Source organism: Megalobrama amblycephala, linkage group LG2, assembly GCF_018812025.1.
Source record: "Megalobrama amblycephala isolate DHTTF-2021 linkage group LG2, ASM1881202v1, whole genome shotgun sequence".
Classification (NCBI taxonomy): domain Eukaryota; kingdom Metazoa; phylum Chordata; class Actinopteri; order Cypriniformes; family Xenocyprididae; genus Megalobrama; species Megalobrama amblycephala.
Genome location: NC_063045.1, coordinates 53958479 through 53986411, shown reverse-complemented (window position 1 = coordinate 53986411; position 27933 = coordinate 53958479). Strand labels below are relative to the sequence as shown.

General features: G+C 36.6%; 1 protein-coding gene across 1 annotated transcript in view; it reads right to left on the bottom strand.

Annotated features, from left to right (window-relative positions):
- Positions 1–27933, bottom strand: part of dscama (Down syndrome cell adhesion molecule a) — a 104852-nt gene that overhangs the window by 61162 nt on the left and 15757 nt on the right. Inside the window, exons 2-3 of the mRNA XM_048180940.1 lie at positions 24857–25174; positions 23259–23405 (exon numbers count right to left, since the gene is read on the bottom strand). Of these exons, the coding sequence (XP_048036897.1) occupies positions 23259–23405; positions 24857–25174 (465 nt within the window). The remainder of the gene's footprint in view (positions 1–23258; positions 23406–24856; positions 25175–27933) is intronic.

Genomic DNA, 27933 nt, shown 5'->3' with positions numbered 1-27933 from the left:
AGGTTTCATTTTTGCAATCCATCTCAGTGATTAGCAGCAGCTGATAGGAAATTTATCCAGCTGAGTCAGGGAACACACAGCCGCCCTGGAGACCGAATCTGGATTAGATATTCAAACAAACCTGACCCTTAAAATCATTTAGCTCCTCAGCTGCGAAACGAGCGACTGAAGGCAGAAGCTCCATTTGTCTGATATCTCTTCATTATGGATGAGAGGCACTGTAATTCAAAGACATTAAATATTCAGGACCGAGTGCGAGAGAGAGAGAGAGAGTGATGGAGAGCGAAAGGGTAGAAAGAGACAAATGAAAGATAGATGGACAGATGAAAGCGTACAACAGTAAGTGTGAGAGCACGTGTCCTTGCTGTTGTGCTCAGTTCATTAAACTCCTGGATATAAAAAACTGCAGCGAACTGAAGCCTATAATGTCAAATCATGTGCTAAATTAGATCCTGTTAATCTTTTATAACGCTGCTTACTGGAAATGAGTTTTATTTACAGTGAGGAGTTGATGACAATAAAATAGTACAGCTTTATTGACTAAAATTAAAACTAAAAAATTTTGTTAGCCTCCTTTTGGAGAGAAAAAACACTTCACATTTCTGCCAATGTCACAGGATCAGTTCCTTTTTTTACTTTTCAAAATTTTACTTTGAATGCACAGTAAGTCAGTTTGGATAAAAGCATGTGCCAAATGAGATGTAGATAAATTGATTTACGCTTTGACGCTCACACACTACAAGGTACAGAATCTGTGTAAACTTAAAGGGGGCAGAGGCCCTCAATGTGTTCTCTGTGAAATGGATATTTGATGACCAGGTTTATTTGCAAATAATCTTTGTGCACCTCTCTCTCTCTTCTCGAGTTAGTGGAGAGATGAAGTGTGATAACACCCTGTCAATTATCCTCAGGTTTTAATTGCTCCAGGGGGGAAGTTTCCATCCCCTCGTGACTGCTGGCAGGACTGCCATTTCTGTCAGAGTAAACAGGAACAGACGGTTACCTGTATCTCGGGACTTCTGGACAACACTTCCCCATGTCAACTAGACGCACTAGGCTGCATACAAAATTACTGAGGATTTTCAACAAAGACAAAGCAAGTGGATTGTTTTGTCTTTTGTTAAACGTTTTTTTTTTTTTGTTCAAAATTAACAAAATTTAAATAACGAGTCAATATATCATCAACCCTTCTTCCAAATTTCCGTCTTATACCCTGATTTACTATGATAAGCCCATTATAAGCGTTTATATTGTAGACCTAGCGGGATGGTTCTGGCGGGAAATTGTGTACTTAAGTCACTCGCCCGTGTCTGTCCCGTCATAACCGTAAATAGAGAACTACGGCTATTTTGACGCGTGTGTGAGCGGCATAGGTTAGCTGTCACAATGAGCGAGAAAGGTTGACATGCTTAATCTCAAAACTTCTCTCAAATCATCTGTTTTTAAAAAAAAGTGAATAGAGGAGAGTCTGCTGACAAAAAGAAAACATGACAAAGCTCGTAATAAAACAAGAATCAACATTGGCTTTGCTTTTTGGAGAATACAAGAACTGAGTGATTTGAAATGTAAAAGCAATGCGGAGATGGCGTTTTTATTACTCAACAGCTGAGAAAGGGTTTTTTTTGAACAGATGCATTGCCATATAGATCTCTAACAGAGTTTCTTGTAAAGCATTATCTATTGTGAAGGCTCATTTCGGTATGGTTGTTGTAGCGCTGTGTTGGAATGAATTTTCAAGGAAATACCTTGTCTATTAATGGGTATCTAAACATCTTCAGCTAGTCAGCTTGAGATCCTTCCCATATAAACTGGTTATATAGCCTAGTAATGAATGTTTTATTAGCAGTAAGATAACCATATTCATCCTCACAGTCACACAGAGCCGAGCACAACCAAAACAATGTTCTTCTGCAAAATGCATGCATTTTGTTTTAAGAGGGCCAAAAATGAGATACTACACCTTTATTTTTTATATATATATATATATATATATATATATATATATATATATATATATATATATATATAATATCAACAGAACAAAGAAACTCATACAGATTTGGAACAACTTGGAATTATGACAGAATTTTTTTGAATCAGAATTTCAGAATTTTCTTTTTTTTGGGTGAACTATCCATTTAAAAATGAAACGGTCAACAATATTTTTACTGAATCAACCTGACTACATTAAATTAGATTGAAAAATAAATTTAAGGGTCAGATCAAAGGGTCAAAGGGTCTACTTTATATATACAGAGTAAAAAAATGAAGAGTTTGGTTCCAAAATGCGATAAACGCCATTTTCAAAAAATTGAGTTTCCGCCAAAATCAATATTGTATGTGGTCGGTAATAAAGACATTTATTAATTTTGCGCAAAATGCGGTATCTGTCGTGTTATTCTGTCATGTTTTCTCCCTTTCTTCCCAAAACACGACAAACGCCAGTCTCCTTTTTCTGCAGAAAGCGATATATCCGCTCAACCAATCACAGCGCACCATTTTACGCACTGTAAACATTAAAGACTTTTTTAAAAGCCGTTTTTAATACCAATGTACTCGGCCAGATACTCTTTAATCGGTAATGACAAATAATTCATAACATTAACAAGATGACCATTTTGGGAGCGACGGCTGAATGTATTTTTAGTAAAATGCCTGAATATTTGAATTTTTGTAGATTTGAACGTAGATTTGAATTTTTTATGTTTTTATATCCAAAAGATACTATGTGAAAGTGTGAAACATAAAATAAGGGTTTTCATCTTGCCACTTTCTTGGTAAAGAAAACACCTTTTAACTCAAAATAATCCAAATGGAGTTATTGCGTTTTGGAACCAAACTCTTCAAATAATGCCTTAGCAAGCACAACCAACCAGAAAATGCTAGTTCGTTAGCAATACAAACATTTTACATGTCATATGTTCTGCACAACACGTGATGAAAAGGATGCAAAAATGGGGTATTTTCTCTCTCTCTCTCTCTCTCTCTCTCTCTCTCTCTCTCAGGGTTAGTACGTAATGGTCTTTCTGTCAGCTGCTCCACCTGAACAATGTGCATTGAATGTTACCGTGGAGACCGACAATTACTCCATTACGCTTTTGTGGAGTTGACATTGTTCTTTTAGCTCTGTACATCTTCCCCGAATGCCACATTTGCCCTTGTGCAAAAACGTGATAAAGTTTCCAGGAACCCACATTACATAAATCCTCTAATCACAGATCTTTCGTCTTATGCTGTCAGACATGCTAACGTGCATCTTCGTAATTTAAGCGAACAAACGCCATTTTTGATGTGCTCGAATTTTTACCTCTCGTCTCAACTGCAGCTGCTGCTATCTGAGGTAATTAGCCCCTGGCTACGGTTTAATTGCCTGTCAGCACATGCAGTAAAATGCAGGTTAAACGCCCAGGTGCCAAAAGGCTGTGTTTCCTCTGTGGCTGCCGCCCGCAGTGCTGTGACGCGCAGACAGCTTGTGCTCTGCGGCAGACAGACAGTACAGAGAGCCAGACGCTCTTTTGCGGAATACAGCTGTCCTGTGAAGCTTGCAAATTCGCAAAAGTCGGGTTGTCATGTCTGATACACCCACTTCCTACCCAGAACCCCCCCTCCCAAACCACCATCCTTTCTCTTTCCTTGACAGCTGTTCTTTTTCTGCCATTGTACTGAACGAAAAACAAAAATCGAGCTTTTAGCTATTTCAGAGATGTGTCTATTTTGCGGTTTGCATTCTATCTGACTCTTCACTACGAGACGCATCTGTCTCTTTAGGTGTGATTTGACAGGCAAGAGGAAGGTGAGTTGGTTACTGTGGCAACCAGCGGAGTGACTCGTAGGATTTGACATTAGCACAGAGTGGAAGCGGGTGGAGACGGGGGGTTGGTGGTATTGCTGGAGGCAGATCAGAGCAATGTGTCACTGGGCTACTGCACCAAGACATTCTCCCCGTCTCCTCCTCGCAGGAATAAGCTCTAAGAGAGAGAGAGTGGGAGAGAGAGAAAGAAAATAATCCCTTTTTAGGGTCCTGCCTCTGAGGACGTCAAGCCCCCAGCAATGTCTTACTCAAAATTCATGTGACTGAACATTTGGAGTAAAAAATTTTTATGCATTATACATGTAACACATGAAGCTCTTTTGATGGACTAAGCCTTTTGAAATCGGACGGTGCCGTCCCGTGTGCTACAAGAAGCCCTTGGCACACTTTTCGCCGTATCGAAATGGCGCTGTGAGGGAAATTTTAAATATAAAAGACAAGACTGCATGATTTAATTAGCAGTGCATGTTAAGGCAAATATCACTATCACTATTCCGTACATACATATTGTATACAAATACAAACCCTGAACTCTAAATGTTAAACTTTGGTGTGGGGCACGTATTGCATGGATGATAATTAAAATTGTGCAGCTTTTTGAGGAGAAATGTAGACTGAAAAAACGATTTACTTTAAAAAAAAAAAAAAAAAAAAACTTTTACATTTGGAAATTGCTTGTAAATTTCATGAATAATTACAAAGAAACTGCAAACAATTTTGACAACAAACAGCAAAAAATTCTACATGGATGGCAAAATTTCTACATGAAATTTTGAAGTAGAAATAGTATTTGCTTATAAAAAATATTACAATAATCTTTGTTGTATTTAGATTTGTTGTTGTTGTTGTTTTTTTACAGAGTACTGTTACTTTTTTAAAAGATTGGACAATTTTTGATAAAATGGACCAAAGAATCACTCCCTTAAAGAGATTCTGTCATCATTTACTCAGCATCAAGTTGTTCCAAACCTGTATGAATTTCTTTATTCTTCTGAACACAAAAGAAGATATTTTGAAGAATATTTGTAACCAAATAGTTGATGGGCCCCATTAGTACTTTTTTTTCCTACTATGGAAGTCAATGTTGCCCCACAACTGTTTGGTTAACCATATTCTTCAAAATATCTTCTTTTGTGTTCAGAAGAATAAAGAAATTCTTACAGGTTTGGAACAACTTGAGGGTTAATGATGAGTAAATGATGACAGAATTTTCCTTTTTGGGTGAACTGTCCCTTTAATGCTAATTTCATTGAGACTTGGTCAGTAAGCAACCTACTAGTGACCACCCAGTACTGTCAATGCCATAGCAACCATGCAGAACACCCTAGCAACTGGTTATCAATGCCCTGTCCAATACTCTAGCAACTTTTGCATAGGCAATTACCACTCACATTTTCTTCTAAAAACCTTGAATATGAATGATCAAGCACAGCAGCTACAGTCATATTTAAATGAACAGTTCATTCAAGTTTGTACTCAAAACACAGGTTTGTTCACGAATCATAAACAATACTTGTGTGGCAAGGAAATCTACGGCTACTATTCAGATTTTTGGTGAATAACAACTTAAAATTTGGTCCGATTGTCACACAAAGGCTTATAATGTAGCATGTGATATATGGACCAAATTTTGTTTTTTTGCATATTTTTGAAGTTTGAAAGCCCACCACATTCTTCATTTTATTTATTTATTTTATATTAGTGAATATTTAATATACATTATATAGTATACTGTATGTGTTTTTATGTACCATATATATATATATATATATATATATATATATATATATATATATATATATACACATACATACACATATACTCTATTTTACACTATTTATATATTATACTGAAAATGTACAAATAAATAAAAAAATACAAATCTTAAAAAAAAACCACTATAATATAAATCATAGTAAAATAAATACATAAATACATAAAGCACAGCTCAGGAAGTCATTTATCCTGATCGCCTACTTGCAAACGCTGATAAGCCTTTCAGGTTTGAACTGTTAGTCAACAGGAGTTTCTCACAGGTGTCTGCGGTGGATCAATGAGCTGGTAACATATCCCAGAGATCAATCTTAGAAGCAGACGTTGCATGATCAGAACAGTTTTCCACATTATGCAGAGCAAACTGACAGATCTTTGATCGTAACAGACGCCACTAAAAAAGAAGCTCCCCTGTTCCTCTCCGCATCCGCTTTCATGTCTGGTGAGGTTCTGGTGCTCTGGGCATATGGTGCCTGGATCTCCTGTGATGACAAGTGACAGGTTAACAGAGCCGCCCGTGGGGGGCGCCGCACTGCGGCGGGGGGAGAAGGTGGGTTGTGAGTTTGCTAAACACTCCCATCTGTTCATATCCTGAGGCGCTACTGTATCATCTTATGCAGATGAACTCATGCGGGAGGCACGTTAATGCACATACAGTACAGCGGAGTTAAGAGAGCAGTCAGATGAGAAGTGCAGGTTCAGCTTCTGCCTGGGAGCAAACATTGTTTTCTGAATTAGATCAATTTTGGGACATACATGTAATCCTGCCAATCCAGTTTTACTCATTAACCACAACTAGGCTGGGGGCTTCCATGTCTCTTAGGTAAGGTAGCATCTGTTGTAGAATAAGTCTTCTCTTCTTTGCAAAAAATCTCTCAAGTCAAAAAGGTCCATATGCCAAAGATCAGGTTTTATTGGTCGAGTCAACAAAGCCGAGATGCCAGCTGAACACCAGCAATCTCATTCGCAACTCTCTCTTTTATACAGTTTCTCCCAACCTGTTTAACCAATGAGTGTATATTTCTCAATCTTTTTATTAGCCCATCCTCCTTTCGCCTGCCACAATTAATTCCTCATCAAGAGAACATATTAAAAACCATCACGAAAGTGTACATAACATATAAATCAAAAATAGCAGCTTAATTTCATTGTACCATTTAGTGACTGGTGCAGACTTGCCCACTTATTGTTTAGTACCACAAATATGCTGAAGTGAAACATGAAGTGTAGTCATAGGCCCTGTTTCCACCTTGTATTAAAATGCGTTTTGGTCAATCGGATTACAAGAAGATGCGGGAGACGCATAACCGTTTATACCTCGTGTTTTAATCCATCTCTATTGTCGACTTTCAACCACTTCTGTCCTGAATTCAGGACAGCAGCAGCTTTCATTTCTGCTTCTGCTCTGTATGAATTTCTTTATTCTTCTGAACACAAAAGAAGATATTTTGAAGAATATTTGTAACCAAATAGTTGATGGGCCCCATTAGTACTTTTTTTCCTACTATGGAAGTCAATGTTGCCCCACAACTGTTTGGTTAACCATATTCTTCAAAATATCTTGTTTTGTGTTCAGAAGAAAAAAGAAATTCTTACAGGTTTGGAACAACTTGAGGCTGAGTAAATGATGACAGAAGTTTCATTTTTGGGTGAACTATCTCTTTAATGCTAATTTCATTGAGACTTGGTCAGTAAGCAACCTCCTAGTGACCACCCAGTACTATCAATGCCATAGCAACCACGCAGAACACCCTAGCAACTGGTTATCAATGCCCTGCCCAAACTTGGGTCTTCAGCTGAAAAAGTTTAAATCCTGTCTGGCTAGCGCGCTTCTCATAACGTTTACGTATTAGGTCAGCAGGCGGTTTTGTTGCTGTTTGAACCCATTCGACCACATGAGCATCTACACTACGAAAGTAATCTGGTCAAATGCGTTTTCGACTACCTCTGGAAGTGGTCGAAAGTGGACAAGCGAAAAACATTTTAAAACCCTTTTAAACTTGTATTTAATGTCGTCCACTTGTGATCCGACCAAAATACATCTTAATACCGGGTGTAAACAGGGCCATAGAGACCTGAGGCCTACTCAGGCCTAATAGAAGCTTAAAGTTTCCTGGTTTCATTCATATAATTCCCAAGATATTCTACAAACATATATCATATGACAAATAAAAATATATTACTGTATACATCTGACTAGCATTGTGTAGAACTAACAGCGTAACCATTTAAAGGGTTAGTTCACCCAAAAATGACAATAATGTCATTGATTACTCACCCTCATGCCGTTCCACACCTGTAAGACCTTCGTTCATCTTCAGAACACAAATTAAGATATTTTAGTTGAAATCCGACTCAGTGAGGCCTGCATAGCCAGCAATGACATTTCCTCTCTCAAGATCCATTAATGTACTAAAAACATATTTAAAGGTGCCGAAGAACATGTTTTCAAAAGATGTAATATAAGTCTTAAGTGTCCCCTGAATGTGTCTGTGAAGTTTCAGCTCAAAATACCCCATAGTTTTTTTTTTTAATTAATTTTTTTAACTGCCTATCATTTTAAATGCGGCAATTCAGGGTACGCAGCCCCTTTAAATCTCGTGCTCCACGCCCCAAGAGCTCGCGCTTGCCTTAAACACCATAAACAAAGTTCACACAGCTAATATAACCCTCAAAATGGATCTTTACAAAGTGTTCGTCATGCAACATGTCTAATCGCGTAAGTATGGTATTTATTTGGATGTTTACATTTGATTCTGAATGAGTTTATGGTGCTCCGTGGCTAAAGCTAACATTACACACCGTTGGAGAGATTTATAAAGAATGAAGTTGTGTTTATGAATTATACAGACTGCAAGTGTTTAATAATGAAAATAACGACAGTCTTGTCTCTGTGAATACAGTAATAAACGATGGTAACTTTAACCACATTTAACAGTACATTAGCAACATGCTAACGAAACATTTAGAAAGACAATTTACAAATATCACTAAAAATATCATGATATCATGGATCATGTCAGTTATTATTGCTCCATCTGCCATTTTTCGCTATTGTCCTTGCTTGCTTACCTAGTCTGATGATTCAGCTGTGCACAGATCCAGACGTTAATACTGCGGAGGTCGTTTAAACAAATGAGATTTATATAAAAAGGAGGAAACAATGGAGTTTGAGACTCACTGTATGTCATGTCCATGTACTGAACTCTTGTTATTCAACTATGCCAAGATAAATTCAATTTTTGAATCTAGGGCACCTTTAAATCAGTTCATGTGAGTACACTGGTTCAATATTAATATTATAAGTCATTATTTTGTTTGTTTTTGGCGCACCAAAAATATTCTCGTCGCTTTATAATATTAATATTGAACCACTGTACTCACATGAACTGATTTAAATATGTTTTTAGTGTCTTTATGGATCTTGAGAGAGGAAGTGTCATTGCTCCCTATGCAGGCCTCACGGAGCCATCGGATTTCAACAAAAATATCTCAATTTGCGTTCCGAAGATTAACGAAGGTCTTACGGGTGTGGAACAGCATGAGGGTGAGTAATAAATGACAGAATTTTCTTTTTTGGGTGAACTAACCCTTTAAGGAACAGCTAAATAAATTGAGACTTTCAGTTACCTTTAGCAACAATGCTAATAACTCATTGTTAAAGAATCCAACTCAAAATCAACACTATTTACTTTTTAAAACACAATTTTAATGTTCTCTAACCTGAAGTGAAAAAGTGGGTCGTTTAAAAAACTACTACTCGAAAAAGCAGTAGTTAAAAGTGCATGTATTGTTTTACACTGGAGTTGTTTGTATCCTCAAGACCTTCAATACAGATTAAATGAATGTTACTTACTTACATAAACAGAAATCTACAGTGGTTAAATTCAGTTCAGTTAATCCTTGAAAGAGATTTAGGTATTAATGTGGAGGGTTTTTTGAAAGCAGATGTCTTATCCTGTGGAAAATCAAAAAAAAAATACTCAGATTAGTGGCTTGAGAACATTGAAACACATGTTATTTTACGATCAGCTGATACACAGTGAGCTTGATCTCTATAATCCTATAGTATGTAACTAGATACACGTATTATATTTGCTTTGGCTCAGAGACAAGTTTAAAATAAACCTAAGGAGCTTTTGATGGGAACGAAACATTTCAAATAAAATCCTCAAAACTGATGTAATTACTTCACTAATATACTTTGAGTTATGAGAGGATGATGATGATGATAATAATAATTCAGAGGGTTTTTTTTTTTTTCTTTCCTGATTGGGCTGATTAATATCACACACTGACCTGATCGTTTAAAGAGTTTAAAGATGAAGCACGGCTCTCAGATGAACATAGTCAGAGATGTTGTGGGCTCTGAAGAGGTAATAAGAGCAGATCTCAGAGGCTGTCAGACCGCAGTCTCTCATTAGGTGCCAATTAGACATTAACAGCCTGACTTACTGCCATGGAGAGAAATGATCTGTCTCTGCCCACCCCCGGTCACCATACAGGCCCAGACACGTCAAACATACACTGTAGCATGGCTCTAAGTAACATACTGCTCATTTTCTTTCTTTAAAACTATTGCTTAATTTTAAAACACAAAGATCTAGCTCATTTACTACAACATACTACACATCACAATGACCACCACAGACTTCTTTGATAAAACCTTGATGCAACATCCGATCAATTGCAACAACACAATCAAGATTTTCATCTACGTCACAGCAGACAGATCCTCCTGGAGCGCACTTGTGCTCTGGGTCAGCGAGCGTCTGTCTAAACCACTTTAGCTCAGCGGAGAATCCTGACAGGTCACCAAAAAAACAAACAAATATTTGCTCTTAAGCTTCTGGCCGCTTTAATTCATTTGTTTTCGTCTCTGCATTAATTCTGTTCATCTCCATATGCCAGGCGGATTACCGCACACCAACAGATCTGCTGTCTGGATGTGGACGCTTTAATTACTCCGTGTGGCCCCTGTCTGTGTGGCCCTGGATTGTGTCCCAGGGGTCCATTTTTCAACCTACTTATCAGACAAGTGGCATCACCATCACAGAGGGGAACTTTATACAGTCCCGTATTTATCTACAGTCCAAAGACAGAGCAAAGATAAAACAAAAGTTCATTTTTTAATTGTTGTAGATTAGAAAGATTTTAAAATGAAAAAGAGGCACTGTTATTCAAGAAAATGATTTAAAATTAGTACTGTCAAATGATTAATCACATCTAAAATGAAAATGTTCACATAATATATGTGAGTGTATTGTGTATATTTATTATGTATATATACAGTGAATACACACACTTATGTATTTATTTAAGAAATGTATACATATATATTTATATATAATTTATATTACATATAAATATAAATATTTTATATATAAATATAATATATTTTTGTTAAATATATACATGCATGTGTGAGTATTTATATATACATAATAAATATACATAATACACACATATATGTATATATACAGTGAATACACACACCTGTGTATTTAAGAAATGTATACATGTATATTTATATATAATTTATATTACATATAAATATAAATATTTTATATATAAATATAATATATTTTTGTTAAATATATACATGCATGTGTGAATATTTATATATACATAATAAATATACATAATACACACACATATATTATGTAAACGTTTGACAGCACTATTTCAAATGTACTTTTTCCCATTATTTTCTCATTATTGTAATGCAAAAACATCAAAAAACACAAAAACTATGCATTATTTATTTTATATAATATAGTGTGTATATATATATATATATATATATATATATATATATATATATATATATATATGAATAATTATTATTATTATACACACATACACAAACTTACTTAGCCCTATGCAATTAAAACATGACCAAAAAAATTAACTACTCCAAGGGAATTTATATTACAATAAGGAGAATCACCATAATAAGAATAAATAATACGAAAATAATAAGCATTTAAAAAACTTCCAGACACATTACAGTAATGAGAATTTGGGGGGCAATGTTCTTAATAGTAATGAACATTTTTAAAAAGAGGAAGGCAATGGCCCTACTTCTCTCTACACAGCCTTGTTGGTGCAATGTCTTCCCCTTTCATCTAAATCTTATATCTCAAGGGTCAGCATGCTGAGGTCACCCCTCCCCCCAGCCACCCTACTTCCACTCATCTGTCCATCTAATCTGCCGAGACCCATCTGCTTGATGCACCCCACACGGAAGACCAGGCAAAAACGAGCAGGGACAACAGCAACACAAGCTGTTTGATGTGTGCGCCCATCACTCAGTGTTTGCCCAGTGTCTAGATGCTGACTCGCTCAAACTCTTCCTCGAACGACAGGTGCAAAGTCACAGTACAATTTATGTCACAACCACAAAAATAAGATAAAATTTCATATTCACAAAAATATATATATATATTCATGTCATTCATTTTTTCATTAAACATACATTTTAAGTTAATTTCATTTTATTTTCATTGAATTAATAATCGAATTAATAATTTGATTGATCGATTGATACATAGATAGATAGATTGTTTATGCACTCCCCTGATTGATTACATAGGAATAGGTTATTATTAGCCAGACGGCACACCTGTACATCTCATTATTATCCTGGAAAATAATTCAGGTGCTTTAATTTGTGCAGTAGACACACAGCGTTTCAAAAAGTACTTGAGCCAAAAAAGCTTTAAAATGAATACTCAGATGTCATCAATTATAAATCCCGGTTCAGATGAGAATGCATTTATACATTTTATCACATTTTAACAAGTGTGGCATCTGGGGTTAGTCATTCATAAATAATTCACCATATGTTCACAATATTCATATCAGGAGTCATTTCTGTGGAAAGAAACTGGTGTCTGGTGCTTCTGGCTTCAAGTGATGTTTCTACAAGCCACATTGCAAAAATGTTTGATTGCCAGTCAATTTTTTTTTTTAATAATAATTCTTTTTTTTTTTTTAAATTTAGTTCAATTTTGAAAGAGTATAAAATTTAATATTGTTTTAGACAATATAATTTTAATTTATCTTACCCCACTGGTATTTTTTTTTCTTTGTAAGAACAAAATTAGGTAGCTTTATGTTCAAATCAAGAATTTAAAAATAATTGCAGTGCAGTGTACATCATCTGTGTACAACAGCAATAAATCTATTGCAACCTTATCATTGTTTTATGCACATCTGTCTGTTATAATGTCAATATCAAACAATAAATCTATAATCCCCCCCCCCCCCCCCCCCAAAAAAAAAACATTCGTTCAGCAATGTAAATGAACAGCTTTCTCTTGACTCAAACTTGACTGCGCAGTCATACAGAAAATGGCTGCTCACGGTCACATGATTTGGCCTCCATTTTGGAGTTTGCATGTTTGAGCAGTTGCACTGGCGGAAAAGCTTTGCAGCGGGAGGAAGAGAGATAGCAGGCCTAAAACCTCAGAGTGCAATAGAAAGGATGAAACATACTTACAAACAGAGTGAGTAATAACTGTTAAGAGAACAGGGCTTATCTTCCCCGCACAGATAATATGAAGCTCTCAATTAGATGAAACGCAACCCCCCTCTCCCCTTTCAGTTATTTTGTTCAATTTCTCCAGGCAATTTACTAAAAAAAAAAGGCGCAGGAGATTTTACTGGCTACAAATAGAAGAGGCATGCAACGTTTCAGCCAATCATTTACCTGCGTAGCTAGTAGCGGAGAACCCTAGCAACAACACTTCTGTTTATTGAGGAACACGGAAGTTTTATCCTTGTCCTAAAATACAGTTCTGTCTTATGCTATTTGTAATTTTGTAATGATTTATTTATTTATTTTTGCTTTTGCCTGAAAGCAGACAGTAAACCCTCCTTGATATCGACTAGGCTAATAAACCACCCTAAGGTAGGTTATCAGGCCTTTACACAGTAAATAACAAAAACCAGATCTAGCTCTATAGGACATTAAACAGCTCAGTGAATTTATTCATAAATCGGTAAGTACACACACGTCAAACGTGAACAGCAGAGTTAAACGCAATAACAATAAGTCCTTGTAGCTGTTAGCTGTTAGCTTTGTTTGTTTCAAATAGCGTAGTACAGGCTTGCAATGCAAACAACCTTGAGCGTTTTTCTCTTCCTTTACCGAGCGTTTCACCCTCTTCTCCTATTCATGAACATTTCAAAGATTATCATGAAAGCTCCTGCCAGGTTTTTTCCCTTTTCTCTCTGTAAACAATAGCAGGGAAGCAGTGTGTTAGGGGGCTGTGGTCATGAGCACAATGAACGCTGAACAAACGTCGCCTCCATTCAAACACACCACAGCAGCTGTCCGCTGACGATAAGGGCTCATGGACACGGTCCTCAAGAGTGATTAGCTGCTGCTGTGGGGAAACCGATTTGCAGATGCTGGATACAGAATAAGGAGTCAAAGGTCAAATGAACATTATAATATCATCATAATTAGCCAGATTGGGGGACAATTTTTACATTCCAATTCAAGTCTTTAGGGAAGCAAATGTTATTTTTATGATGCGTTTTCTAAGCTGGATATGATCCAGTCTGAGGTTTAATCATCTAGGTGGGAAGAACTGTAATGAACACCAAAGCAATTTAATTGATTCTGAAATCAGAAACTGGATTCACTATATCAGATCTTTCGATATACCAAGAATAAGCTGACTGTATAGGGTTGGACATGATTTTATCCAATGCAAATTGATTTAAAAATGGAGCCTGGTCATGAGGGGTTTAAAAATAAACGGCTTGGTGACATCAGACAAAATGCAAAAATTTTGGTTTCTGTCATTTTTGTTTACTTCTGCATGTCTCTGTGTGATTGAACGGCGTGGTTTCATCTGACAAGCTCACACACATGTAGGCCTGTCGTGATTGGATATAATCGACTGCGTCGACGCTGATAATTATCTGACCTCAATATTTTTAATGACTGGTCATTTTATTTTATTTTACATTTTAAATTTCGTTTTCAAGCTTTGAATAAATAACAACCGTTTCCTCCACACCACTAGTGTGAGCTAACGTTACGCGTATCACGTCAAAGTTTCCAAGGATGGTGTCGAGTGTGATGTCAAACGAGTTTGTTAGCAAAAATTTTCAAAGGTCTAAAGTATGGGAGTACTTCAGATTAGCTGATAATAAAAAGATGGTTTGTACACTCTGGTTTCATTAGCATACCACAGCAGTACAAGCTCGATGCCTGAACATCTGAAGAGGAAACTTATAGGGGCTATTTTGGATGAGCCGGAAAAGGCAAAGCCACGGCCATCAAGTGTTTTTGTCCATTAAATTAACTCAGCCTTTGTAGGCAGAGCGTTTAATATCCGCTGTCCTTTAAAGGTGCCCTAGATTATGTTTTTAAAAGATGTAATATAAGTCTAAGGTGTCCCCTGAATGTGTCTGTGAAGTTTCAGATCAAAATACCCCATAGATTTTTTTTTATTAATTTTTTTAACTGCCTATTTTGGGGCATCATTATAAACGCGCCGATTTTATGCTGCGGCCCCTTTAAATCCCGTGGTCCACGCCCACAGAGCTCGCGCTTGCCTTGAACAGTGCCTTAACAAAGTTTACACAGCTAATATAACCCTCAAAATGGATCTTTACAAAGTGTTGTAAAAACTAGAGCTTAATAAAACATTTTGTATAAATCTTAATGGAACAAGGGAATGGGCCATTTAGTTTATGTGATTCATATTCATACATTTAAACATATTTCATTTTTTTATGAATATGAATCACATAAACTGAAATGGTTCCCTTTTTTTATTAAGATATACAAAATGGTTTATTAAGCTCTATTTTTTTTTTACTAATTTAAAATTCTTAATTCATTACATATAAGCTTTATTCAGTTCAATTCGATGGAATTTTATTATACAGTTGAAATTCGTAAATCTTTAATCAGCTACTCTGTGGAGTTTAATTGCGGACAAACAAGTTTACATGTTTACATTCATTCTCAAACAAATATGAGGAAAGCATTTCCTTCCCCATTAATGGTAAATGAATTGTGATAAATATCGATATCGTATGATATGTAAAAAAAAATAAATAAATAAATATTCGTGATAATATTTTTTGGCACTATCGCCCAGCCCTAGATAACGGTGTCAATTTTTACATTGACTTTAAAAATAACCATCATGGGCTGATCACAGTTTATGAAGCACCATTTCTGAAACAACAAAGAATATCAACCATCGGTTCACTGATCAGAAATATTTTAACAACATAATTTACATTTAAGAATCAAGCAATGATACCAAACTCCTTACAATCACTTTAACATGATGAAGAAACCAGTGAGCCTTGAGAACACTTGCTATGCAAAAGCACACATGAATCTCTCGCCTCTGTGTACCCATAATTCTCTCTGGCACCCACAGAATGATTAATGCACACCAATATTGATTTTCTTCTGCTCCTTTTCAGAGTATCCCTTTTATTTATCCGACTAAGCTTTGCTTGTCTCTGTCAGAGTGGAAAAGACACAGGGATTCTGAGAGGGTTGGGAATTCTGGGAATTCTGCTCACTGAGCACTGATGTACAGAAAAGGTTTTAAAACTGTTTGGCTAAAGAGGCACCACTCACCACCCCAGAGCCACTTTCTCTCCGGTTTGCCTGTTTACACATGCTGTCCTCGGTGGGCTGGTTGACCCATTTTTTCTCTGAATAACAATACTTAAACCAATCACAGGGAAAACCGAGGACAAGAGCCCCCAATCCTGCTTGTCATACACAGAAACACTGACTGCAGAGGCGAGAGCTCAGCCTCACCCAGCTTGGAGGGAAAAAGTCGCAGTGGGACCAGTTAAATACATTAGCACTCCTATACCATTGGTTTGAATGCTACACAACCTATTTCTTTCATTTTGAAGCATGGAAATGTTTTAACAATACATTTGAATGGTCAGATTTGTGTTCTGCTTGTCAAAATGTAGGTATGTATTAATTGCTCTCAGCCCCACCGGCTAAACGATCTTGAAATATTGAGCATTTATGGGTATTTATGAAGCAGATTAGCACTAACGAATCTATTTGTTACTGCTGGGCTTTGTTAGATTCGGTCCATTAAATGGGTGTTGGGTTAAATGTGCGCCTCGCCCCACGATGGGCGCCAAATGTGATTTTCAGAGAATGGTCAGCTTGCTGCTCAATGGTTTTCAAAATGTCAACAACACAACGGGTAAACATGGAAAAGAAAATCTCCAGAATGCCACCAGCTTCGGTTGACACACAACAAGCCCGAGGTGGGATTTGCTCACTCGGAAATAAATGGCAAAAGTGGCAGTCTTTACAGCATTTAATCTCCATCAATACATGTAAGCTTCTCTGAGCAAGAAGATCAAATGTATTTTCATATCTTCCACAAATCTGTCTGCAACGAAATGCATTTGTTCACTGCGGAATATGATCAGGGTAGAACCAGAAAGAGGGGGAAAAATTGGAACAGAAAGGGTCTGTCTCTGGTGCTCTCTCTCTCTCTCTCTCTCTCTCTCTCTTTAGTGGTTGTTCTGGCCAGAGGTCTCAGTGCGAGGCATGTGTGCAGAATGCTAAGGACTCTCTAAAGTGCCTGTAGCGGTTTGTTCTGTGGCTCACCGCTGCATAACACAGCCGCCTGCATCCAGATCTTCCCACAATCCCCTGCAACTAAAACACCTGTGCAATAGCAACTAATACTGAATATACTACAGCCATAAAACCCCAGTTAGTAGTGACTGCTATGCCAAGGATCACTATTACTATTGCCAATACTTTGCGTTAAAGGTGCTGAATGTAATTGTTTGACTATACTAAAGCATAAAAATACCATACTATATTTGCAGAGATTTATGAAACATGCTAAGCTCACATATTTGTTTCTCCAAAAAACAATGCTACAGCCTGTTATTCTACTCTGAAATGTGCATTCTGTGTCGGAATGTCTGTTTTTGTTTTGGTCTGTGTGATCCCACCCACTGCTAGTTTACCCAACAGTGTTTCGACACTCCAGGTTGCCAGTTGGCAGAAAACAAAGGATATTGCACCCATGGAAGCCAACAAACGAACTGGGTCAGAGATTGCAGATTCTACCTGATCTAAAAAACCTTGGCATCCATATAAAAAGCTCTGACCTGAGGTATATTAAAACGTGGAAAAATCAACTTACAGCGTAAGGCTCGTCGCCTTCCATTGTCAATAGCACTCGTTCCTGTTGTGCACCCTCAATTTGGCAACATGAGCGTCAAGTCCAAGGGGGTGGGAGAAACAAAACAACCCTCTCCAATATTTTGAATTTGGACTGCAGTACCAATTTCAACCACTAGCTGTTAATATTACATACTGCACCTTTTGGGGGGATTAATTCCTATCAGTTTTTATAGACAAATCCGGCGAAACACGGAAGTAAAGCAGCGCCGGCATTACTGCGTGCCTTGCTGCTAAGGAAGTAGCAGAAGTAGCGTGTTGGTCCCGTAGGCTGTAGCAGATGTTAGCTATATAGTTTTTTTAGTACCTATGCTGTCCAGTGATGCCGGGCAGAGCGTGTTGTGTGGTTGGTTGTTTTAACAACAGCACAAAACTACAGGCCTGGAATAAAACCGTTTGTGTAATCCACAAAGCTTTGTTGCACATTGACTGCCCATGTTTACGGCCATACGGATTGCACAGAGTTCCTGGTCGAGCGGAGGACCAAGATGTGCGTCAAAAGTGGATGAAACACATAACCGAGATGGCTCATCGCATGCCAGATGATTAATAAAATAATCTTGAATACCTATAAGAACATGTATTTTATTGCTACAACTGGTCGTGGCTAAGGCCATCCTTAAAATTATTTTGGTTTGCCGTAACAGCCAAAAAAATAAAAAAAAATGGTCGGTAGGTCGTAAAAAATGTAAAAAAAATAAAAATATATTTTTTTTTTTTTATTGCATCACATTAAGTGTATTGTGATTGTCAAAACATTTTAGTAACTAAGCTGAATTTTATTAGGTTTAGTGACGTTACAATGTTTACATGGTAGGCTACAATTTCTGGTAAGCTACACTTTTTTTATTATTTTTATTCAATTATTATTTAATTATTATTGTGATTTGATTTAATATTGACTCATTTGGATAAATATTAGCTAGGCTACACAAGGTAGGCATTCATTTTTCTCAAGAAAAAAACAACTCACCTAACTTAATGCTGTAAACATACAGAGAGCCCTATCAGCTGGCAGTATTATTTAAAAATAACAATTTAAATATAATGCATTTTTTATTATAATAACAACTTTATTTAATGATATAAGTAAAAATATAATAAAGATGTAATACAGTACACATATCAGCCAAAACAGGTTCTGTGTGAGGGCTGCTAGCTGACAGCTCGGTCATTTCTGAGAGATTTACCTCAGACGAAGGTAAGTGTGAATACATAAATCCATTTTGAAAAACATGTTTTCAAGAACATAACATTATACGTCGTTTGATGTTGTAATATTTTTTAATCTGTATTTCTAGCATGTCATATTTACAAGCACCAAAACGGTATTTATTGTTTGAATTTCGTAATAAAATTGACAGAATCTGAGAGCTGAGATTTTTTTCTATCATAAGTAACCTGCTCTGTCTAGTCTGTCGGTCTCTGTGTCCTCTTTACTTCGCGATTTTTCTGTGCGTGAGAAAATGGATGTGTGGCGTGAGAGCGTGTGAAAAGCGTCATTGCATGTGTCTCACATTTTATTGCATTTGTATTAGCTGTTTGAAGAGTAAAAAAAAAATCTGTGGGTCTTAACGCAATTACAATCGGCAAGTCGGTCGGACTAAAAGGGGAAAAAATAATTAATTGGGTCGGTCCTAAATTGACAGGGTCGGTCGGGTTATGGCAAACAAGAATATTTTTAAGGATGGCCTAATAATTATTTGAAACTTAAGCTTGTGAACATATTAGCAACACAGCTAGTAATGACAGCGTTCGGTTTTATTGTTGTCATCAATTAATACACTTCTTAATTACATTACATTTTTACATTATGTTGTCAATAAATTACCTTTATCGGTAAGTTTTGGCCACTGCCTGACATCATCTACCCATGTTCCCTTTCACCAGACATTTTCTTTAATGAGCAGGATGAACTTTAATTGAAATGTCATTAGAGGGCACCGGCAAGTGTCACACCGTCACACTTCGCAGGCACGCAGTAATGGCGGCAGGCAAGATGGCGGCGCCCATAGAGTTCGCGGCTGATTTGTGTATACTAGGATGTGGATACCTCAGATCTTCTGACTTATTAAAAAAGAGGAAATGTTCACTTTGTACACAATAAAAATTGCTGAAATACCATACATATACATTGAAGGAGGAACCCGAGCCATATTTAAAGACTTGAGGGTGGGCTTTTTTGAATTGGGTTAAATTTAACAACAGCCATTTAGATTTTCTTAGTAACCTCCAAATCAACTTAGCAACCACCCAAATCACCCAGAACTAGCAAATTCCCAGATCACATTAGCAACAGCCTAGAACCTCCCAGATTACCTTAGCAACCACCCAGAAAACCCTAGCAACAACCACCGAGTGTTTCTGAGAGTTTTGCATGGGCAAGCAGAACATTTTCTTAATGTAGTTAAATTATGTTTTGTTTTTTTTATTATTATTATTATTATTTAAGATGGACGTTATATGGAGTCAAATTAATGCCTTAAAGTTTTGCACAAAAATAAAGTTTTGCAAAACACAAAAAAGAATTGAGCAATAAAAAAATGTTTTGCAAACAAAAATAAAGAATTGCAAAGGAAAAATAAAGTATTGAGCGGAAAAAAATAAGTTTTGCAAACAAAAATAATAAATTGCAAAATAAAATAAAGTAGTGCAAAAATAAAAATACAATCAATTACAAAAATCAATGACAGCTGTAATTCTATTTTATCTTTGCCACATATTTTTCATGCTCAAACCTACTAAATCATTTGCAACGCTCATTTTATTCTGCGTTTCAGTCAAGCGTGCGCTCACGATACCGGTTTTCTTTTGCGCTGCACTTTTCTGTGCGGTTCTCTTTATAGCACTGGTTTGACGTGGGGGTGGAGTCAAGAAACGGGGGCACGCCCCCGCGAAACACGTCATCGGCAGGAGACGCAGATCGGAACAGAACAGATCAAGCACAGAGACAGGGCATTTATTATAATCTGAAAACCACGCCCACCGGGGGAAAAACAATCCAACCGTCTCCAGGCTGCTTTCTTGTCTTTTCTGACTCATTACAAAAAACAGAACAATGCCTAAAAGCTGCTGTGTGACAAGGTGTACAGCTAACAAGCTAAAAAACCCAGAAATAAGTTTTTATAAGCTGTCAACCCCAAAAAACGAATGTTTAAGGACACAAAAGTGGATACAGGCAGTGAGACAGAGCGCAACGGGTCATATTACTATAAGAAATGGATTGGAGGGGGTCGTAATCGGCGACAACATATGCTAAACAAACCAACAAAAACAAACCATTCATTATTTTTAACCATGTCAAAGAATTATTTCACCTGTGGCCGATTACGTTCCCCTCCTATGCATTTCGCGGAGGCGTGCCCCCGTTTCTTGACTCCACCCCCACGTCAAACCAGTGCCATAAAGAGTTCCGCACAGAAAAGTGCAGCGCAAAAGAAAACCGGTATCGTGAGCGCACGCTTGACTGAAACGCAGAATAAAATGAGCGTTGCAAATGATTTAGTAGGTTTGAGCATGAAAAATATGTGGCAAAGATAAAATAGGATTACAGCTGTCATTGATTTTTTTTTAATTGATTATATTTTTATTTTTGCACTACTTTATTTTATTTTGCAATTTATTATTTTTGTTTGCAAAACCTATTTTTTTTCCGCTCAATACTTTATTTTTCCTTTGCAATTCTTTATTTTTGTTTGCAAAACATTTTTTTATTGCTCAATTCTTTTATTTGTTTTGCAAAACTTTATTTTTGTGCAAAACTTTAAGGCATTAATTTGACTCCATAACGTTACATTAATTTAGATGGTACAAATATCAAATATGTGGAATTCTAACATTTGAAAACAAAAACGTTTCATTACTTGATGGAGTCCAAATGCACCAGACAAAAATACAGATAGAAATTAATATTTTATAACAAAAAAGTATAGCTTTACTCTTACTTGTGTGAAGTCACTTAGAAAGCTTATTTATTTATAGCATATAGCAGAAGAATAGGTTTTAGAAAATTTTCGAGGGGCCATCAGTAAATATACAGTACATCACGTGCACACACAAACACACCCACACATAGAGATTCCTCCAAAATGCCCTCTAAAGCCTCTGTGGAAAGGTGAAAGTGTTCCACACGCAGTGAACTGTGTTTAAACAGTGTTTGTTTGCAGGAATATTGCTTTACCTATTAAATATTTAGCATGGAAAATACGCACAGGCAAGTGGCAAGCTAATGTTTTGTGACAGCCACTATTAAATGACAGACATCTGTCAGATTCATTGCACATTTTCCCTTTTCTATGTTAAAATAGACCCGTCTTGGGCTCTAACATTCATATAGGAAATATAATGTGCACACAAATTGAGATTGAGCATCAGACGTGAGATGTTTGAAGAATTTAAAGACTGTAATTTAGACTGCAGGCGAGCATTTGTCACATTACTCTCTAAAGATGAATAAAAGATTCATATATCTCATTGGTATCTTTTACCCGTACAGAAAATTGCGACACATCTATGGAAAATGTCCCCGCTCGCTCCCCAGTCTAAACGACTTTTGATTCTTTATTGAATTTGCTAAATGCCCCATAAAACGAGCCGACAGCCCTGAGGGAAGGAAACAGTTGTGTAGACAAGTGTTCCATTTAGCTGATACGGATTTTCAAAACCGCGCTGCCTCTGGAAGGGAAGTAGGTCAGTACAGTGAATCTCGGTGACACGACTGCCATCGTCCACTTCTTCAGGATTAGACAGCCGTGAGCTGAGAGAGGAGCTCTTTATAAGAGCGTTACTGTGACAGCATGCCAAGTTAGAGACTAATAAATCTCACGTTGTCACCAACAGGACAAGAAATGACTTGAAGATGTGGATGTGTTTTCAAGAGCAGGCTTGAGCTTGTTAAACTGATGGGAAACCAAAAAAAGCAAGGACTCAAAACTGTAATTGGTTAAAATTTGCTTAGGACCGTCAAAAGCGCTGATCCTCAGAGACGCCTGTACGTGTTTTGAAATCACACATAGTGCAGAATAGTTCACCTCAAAATGTTGTAATTTACTTAACTTCATGTTGAAAATCTGTTTAACTTGCTTTATTCTATGGATCACAAAATTGAATGTTAGAAAAATGTCCTGGCCAGTATGTTGAAAGTGATTGTTGACTAGATCTGTCAAGGTCCAAAAAGCACCATGAAAATATCATAAAAAGCTTCATATGACTCATGCACTACACTAATGCACCACAATAACTGGGGGAATGTAGCTCTCAAATCAAATATGGCAGCATTGACGTCAGTGACATTTGAGTCCCCATTCACTTTCATTATATAGAAACGAGTGGACACAGAGGCAAACCGGTCTGGAACAGCATGAGATGACTGGCCAACTATTGCTTTAAGTAAGATAATACTGCATCCTTAGAAGGTCGAGCTCAAAATATGCAGACAAGCATCCAGTGTCCTACCTGAGACGAGTGGTACGGTGTCTCTCTCCCATGACACAACAGTGATGTAGTTCTCCACTGAGGAAGGAATAATGCACTTGAAGACCGCTACGCTGCCTCTCATCGCGGTCTGGTCCGCCACACGGACCGTATAGGGCTCTCGTAAAACTAAAGAGAAAGAGCTTGTGTCATTGGTTAAAAAAAAACACACTGCTAATATATGTAAACATCCATAAATCTGAAGTGTTTTAGTGGCAACTAGTCTTTTACCAAAAAGTAAAAAACTCTATGGCACTATCTAAACATTTTTCTTTTTGTATGAGAATCCAACCAGTCCAACATAGCAACACTGGCTCAGCCAGTGGCGAGAGTTTGGGGCAGGACTATCTGTTTTTCTGACCAATGACAGGTGGTGAGAGGGAAACCTGTCTGAAAACTGTCAGTGGTGCAGAAATGACACATTTGGCCTTTTAAAACAAGATATTGTAAATGTTTTGTTTTCAGAAAAAAAATTAACCTCATTAACCCTCTGGTGCTGACTAGTAATTTTTGATTTGTTTTTTGTATTTTTTAGAAGTTTTTACTTTATCGGAATAGTATGGTAAAGGTTTTGCCGCTTGCTGTGTGAACACACACACATAAAAAAAAAAAAAATCATGGACATGATTCAAAAAGTTTAAATGGTCCTGAAAAAAATGGTCATACTTGTATTGTTTGCGGTCAAAAATGACTGCATTGGAAATGAATGGGAGACGAATTTCATCTATTGGAAACGTGTGATACTGCACCCAAACAAATTCTTACTGAAAGCTCATTTTTTGAGATATCAACCTCAAATTTGGAACACAGCTTGTTTAGTGGCTTTGATTTTTTTCAGTTTTGTAGTTAAACATGTTTTGGAAAATATATATTTCATGTAAAAATTGAAAATGGTATTTTGTGCATTTTTCATAACAATAAATTTAAAATTGTATAACTTTTTTCAAGTTCACTTTTTCTAAACTTTTTCAGTTCAGCAAAAATCTGCTAAGTGTCATCTTTAAAAAGAGACCAAATTTAAGTCTTTGCGCCAAAGCATTCAAGATTTATGAAAGTTAAGTTGGAAATTTTATTTTCACATCCATGCTCAAGAAGTGAATATAATTTAGTACCATAAAATCCCTTAAAAATATAAAATATTAAAAAAAAAATCTAAAACTAAAATATAGTACAATCATTTTTATTGAAAAGACAACAACAAAACAAAACAAATTTGGTCATTTTTGACTGACACGCGAACAGTACCAGAGGGTTAAATTTATTGTTTTATGAGCAATGATTTGCTACTTGCTAGTCAGGTACAGGTGATAATAGGGGGAGGGACATTCTCATTCTGAGAATTTGATTGGACAAAATGTCTGTAGTGCAGGATGAGTCATCAAAATTTCAGGTCCGTTTTCCTGGAAAAGAATTTCAATTGTGTCTATCAGCTAAAAGAATGAGCTTTGTCAACATTTAGGAGTACACTAGCATAGATTAGCCTCAAATCAAATAGACATTTACTAAAATCCACAAAACCCTCATATCTATTTGTGTCTTTAAAACATTTGTAACAATCTATATTAACCTTAAACACTCACCGGCCTTAATATGAACATCTTGGCTTCTAATTTTCCCTGAAGGATTTTCCGCTGTGCAATAGTAAGTGTTGTCATGGATCACTTTGCTAAAGCTGGACGGAGGAAAGTGGAAGATCTGGAGAGTGCCGTTTGGGTGGACATGGCGGATCCCTGGGACGTTGTAGCTCTCCTCGCCGGTGGCCAGATACCAGCGCAGGGTAGCAGGCGGCACCGCTGCTGCAGGACAGGGAACCAGAGTCCCCGTGGTGCTGGCGAACACTACCTCTTGCAGAGATGCATTGACAAAATACAAGCTGGAATGTAGGTCTTCACTGAGAACTGCAGGAGACAAGAGAGGACATGCGGTTAGCATTTGAACTGTTTATGCAGTCTGAACCATTTTTAGAGTTTATCAGAACACGAGGTTCTTTTTCTCTCTATGAAAGAACTAACAGCTTGTTTGTCACAGCTGGTCTTCACATCTCCAGGGACGCATTACTTTAACAGCTCATAAATATATTAAAACAGTTAGTCTTGGCACTTTTTAGTCTCTATGGTCCATTAGATTCAGAGTCATGCATGCTTACATAGACAAAAACCTCTCAGATTTGGAGCTTAAATACATGCGACGTGCTGTTTCAGGTAGCTCTAAACATCTAACAGAAAAACTTACTGATCTTAAAGGGGTGGTTGATTATGATTTCACGTTTTTTAATTTTAGTTAGTGTGTAATGTTGCTGTTTGAGCATAAACAACATCTGCAAAGCTCAAAATTCAATGCAAAGGGAGATATGTTCTTTTAAAGAATTCACTGTTTAGGGACTACAACAAACGGCTGGTAGGGACTAAAATGAGCTTCTTCCTAGGTTAATCAATGACGTCACAAACCCCAAAATTTACATAAACCCTGACCCTGGGAACACACTGCTTCACAAATAGGGTAATTTCAATGCTGGATTTGCACAAAAGATTAACATGACGGCACATGCTAGTCAATGAGCTGAATAAACTCCACAGCAGTTAAATAAATTTATTCACTAACCATTCAGAAATGTCCAGTTGCATTCTAAAAGTTGTAACTTTTTCCTGAGTGTCTGACTCCAGTTTGAACAACGTAAGACTGAACATCGTAACTGACAATCCTCATTTTGGCTGCGTGAGATTCTCCAGCTTTGTTGTTGTTGAGCAATTGAAGCGTGAGCTGTTAAAGCTCCGCCCTCTTCTAGAAAGGGAGCCAGGAGCAGCAGCTCATTTGAATTTAAAGGGACACACACATAAACAGTGTGTTTTTGCTCACACCCAAATGGGGCAAATTTGACAAGCTATAATAAATGATCTGTGGGGTATTTTGAGCTGAAACTTCACAGACACATTCTTGGGACACCAGAGACTTATATTACATCTTGTAAAATGGGCATTATAGGCCACCTTTAAATCTTTCAAATAAAACTCACACAGATTGCAAGGGAAATAGCCAAATTCAGCTAAATAACAGCCTAGTGAGCAATTTCTCCACTGGGACTTTTAAAACAGAAATATTTAATTTAGAGAATGAGTGCTGAACCTTGTTTTAATGAAACTAAATAATTTCTCATATATTTTAACACTTTATAGTAATTTAGTATATTTTTAATGGCCATTGCTTTGGCAATACTGCAACACAGTTATGCCAATAAAGTTTGTTGAACAAAGAAGAAGATATTTTAAATATTTGTTGTTAATCAAACACTTCCATAGTAGGTCCATCAACTGTTTGATTACCAACATTCTTTAAATGATCTTCTTTTGTGTTCAGCAGATGAAAGAAACTCATCCAGGTTTGGAACAACGTAAATGATGATAGAATTTAAATTTTTAGATGAACTATCCCTTTAAGTTTTCAGGTGGACATACTGGGGGAGGGGGGTGGGGGGCACAATTTCAGTGCCCTGGAGTATTTTATAGATAATGGAGCTCAGTTTTAGGCCAAGGAAAAGCTACTATTGTCTAAAAGCACATAAAAAATAAAATATTTATACCCATACTCTAGCTAGTTGATTCCCCAAGATGAAAAACACAGACAAATGGAAATACTGTAGATGGAATAGTGGAATAATAAGAAAAAAGACAAAAAGTCTTAGCCATTTTACTTGAAAAACCGGTCCAAATTCACAGCACAATTCGTACATGTCACAACATCCTTGTTAAAAGTCAGTGAGTTATTAAAACAAAGAGAGACACATATCAAACTTAACATTTCATATCACCATTTTCATATTTTACCTTCATTAGAGATTCTTTTTTTCCAGTTGTTATGGTGCATTGAGTGTATATCTTTGTCTTTTTTCAGCATTTAACACAAAAGCCTAAACGCATTTATAATCCAACACTGTATACTTCTTATTTTTGTACACAAAACATAAAAACCCTCTAACTAAGGTCTATTGATAATCCAGAGCAAAGCACCAGTGAAAGATCAAAAGAACTGCGGATCTTAAGAACAATCATTAAATATTAAAAGACTTTAAGTCAATACTGAGAATCTACAGTGATACATGGCAACATTTTAACAGATATTATATGCACTGCCACTGTATACAATTTTATGAAAACATTATTATGATACAATTATTTATCAAAATTTATTTTATGCAATATTTCTTACAAATACATGATACATATTAGTATTTATTATATATCTTTCTACATATCTAATAAAAATGTAATATTTTCAGAATATGCTGCTAGCAAAATGATCTCCACTTTAAGACTTAAAACCATTAGATACATAAGGACAAAATAAAGAAGACTATTCTCCAGACATGATTCATCTGATTTAGCACCACAGACATCATGCAGTAAGCATCATTTGAGGCTTGTGCATGGATTCAAGCACTGATGGACTCTTCATCTTTAAAAATCTGCACGGTCAGCGTCTGTCAATCTGATTCCAATTCAGATAGTAAAACCCAGCGCATGCTTCGAGATGCAGTCAGAATCATTCTGCTCTCAATTATCTAAACGATGGAAACGGCCAGACACGACTCTTCAAATATGAATTGAATGAATTTATAATTAATCTGGCTTTTTCAGAAAGCGCTTCAGGCAGTTTGATTAAC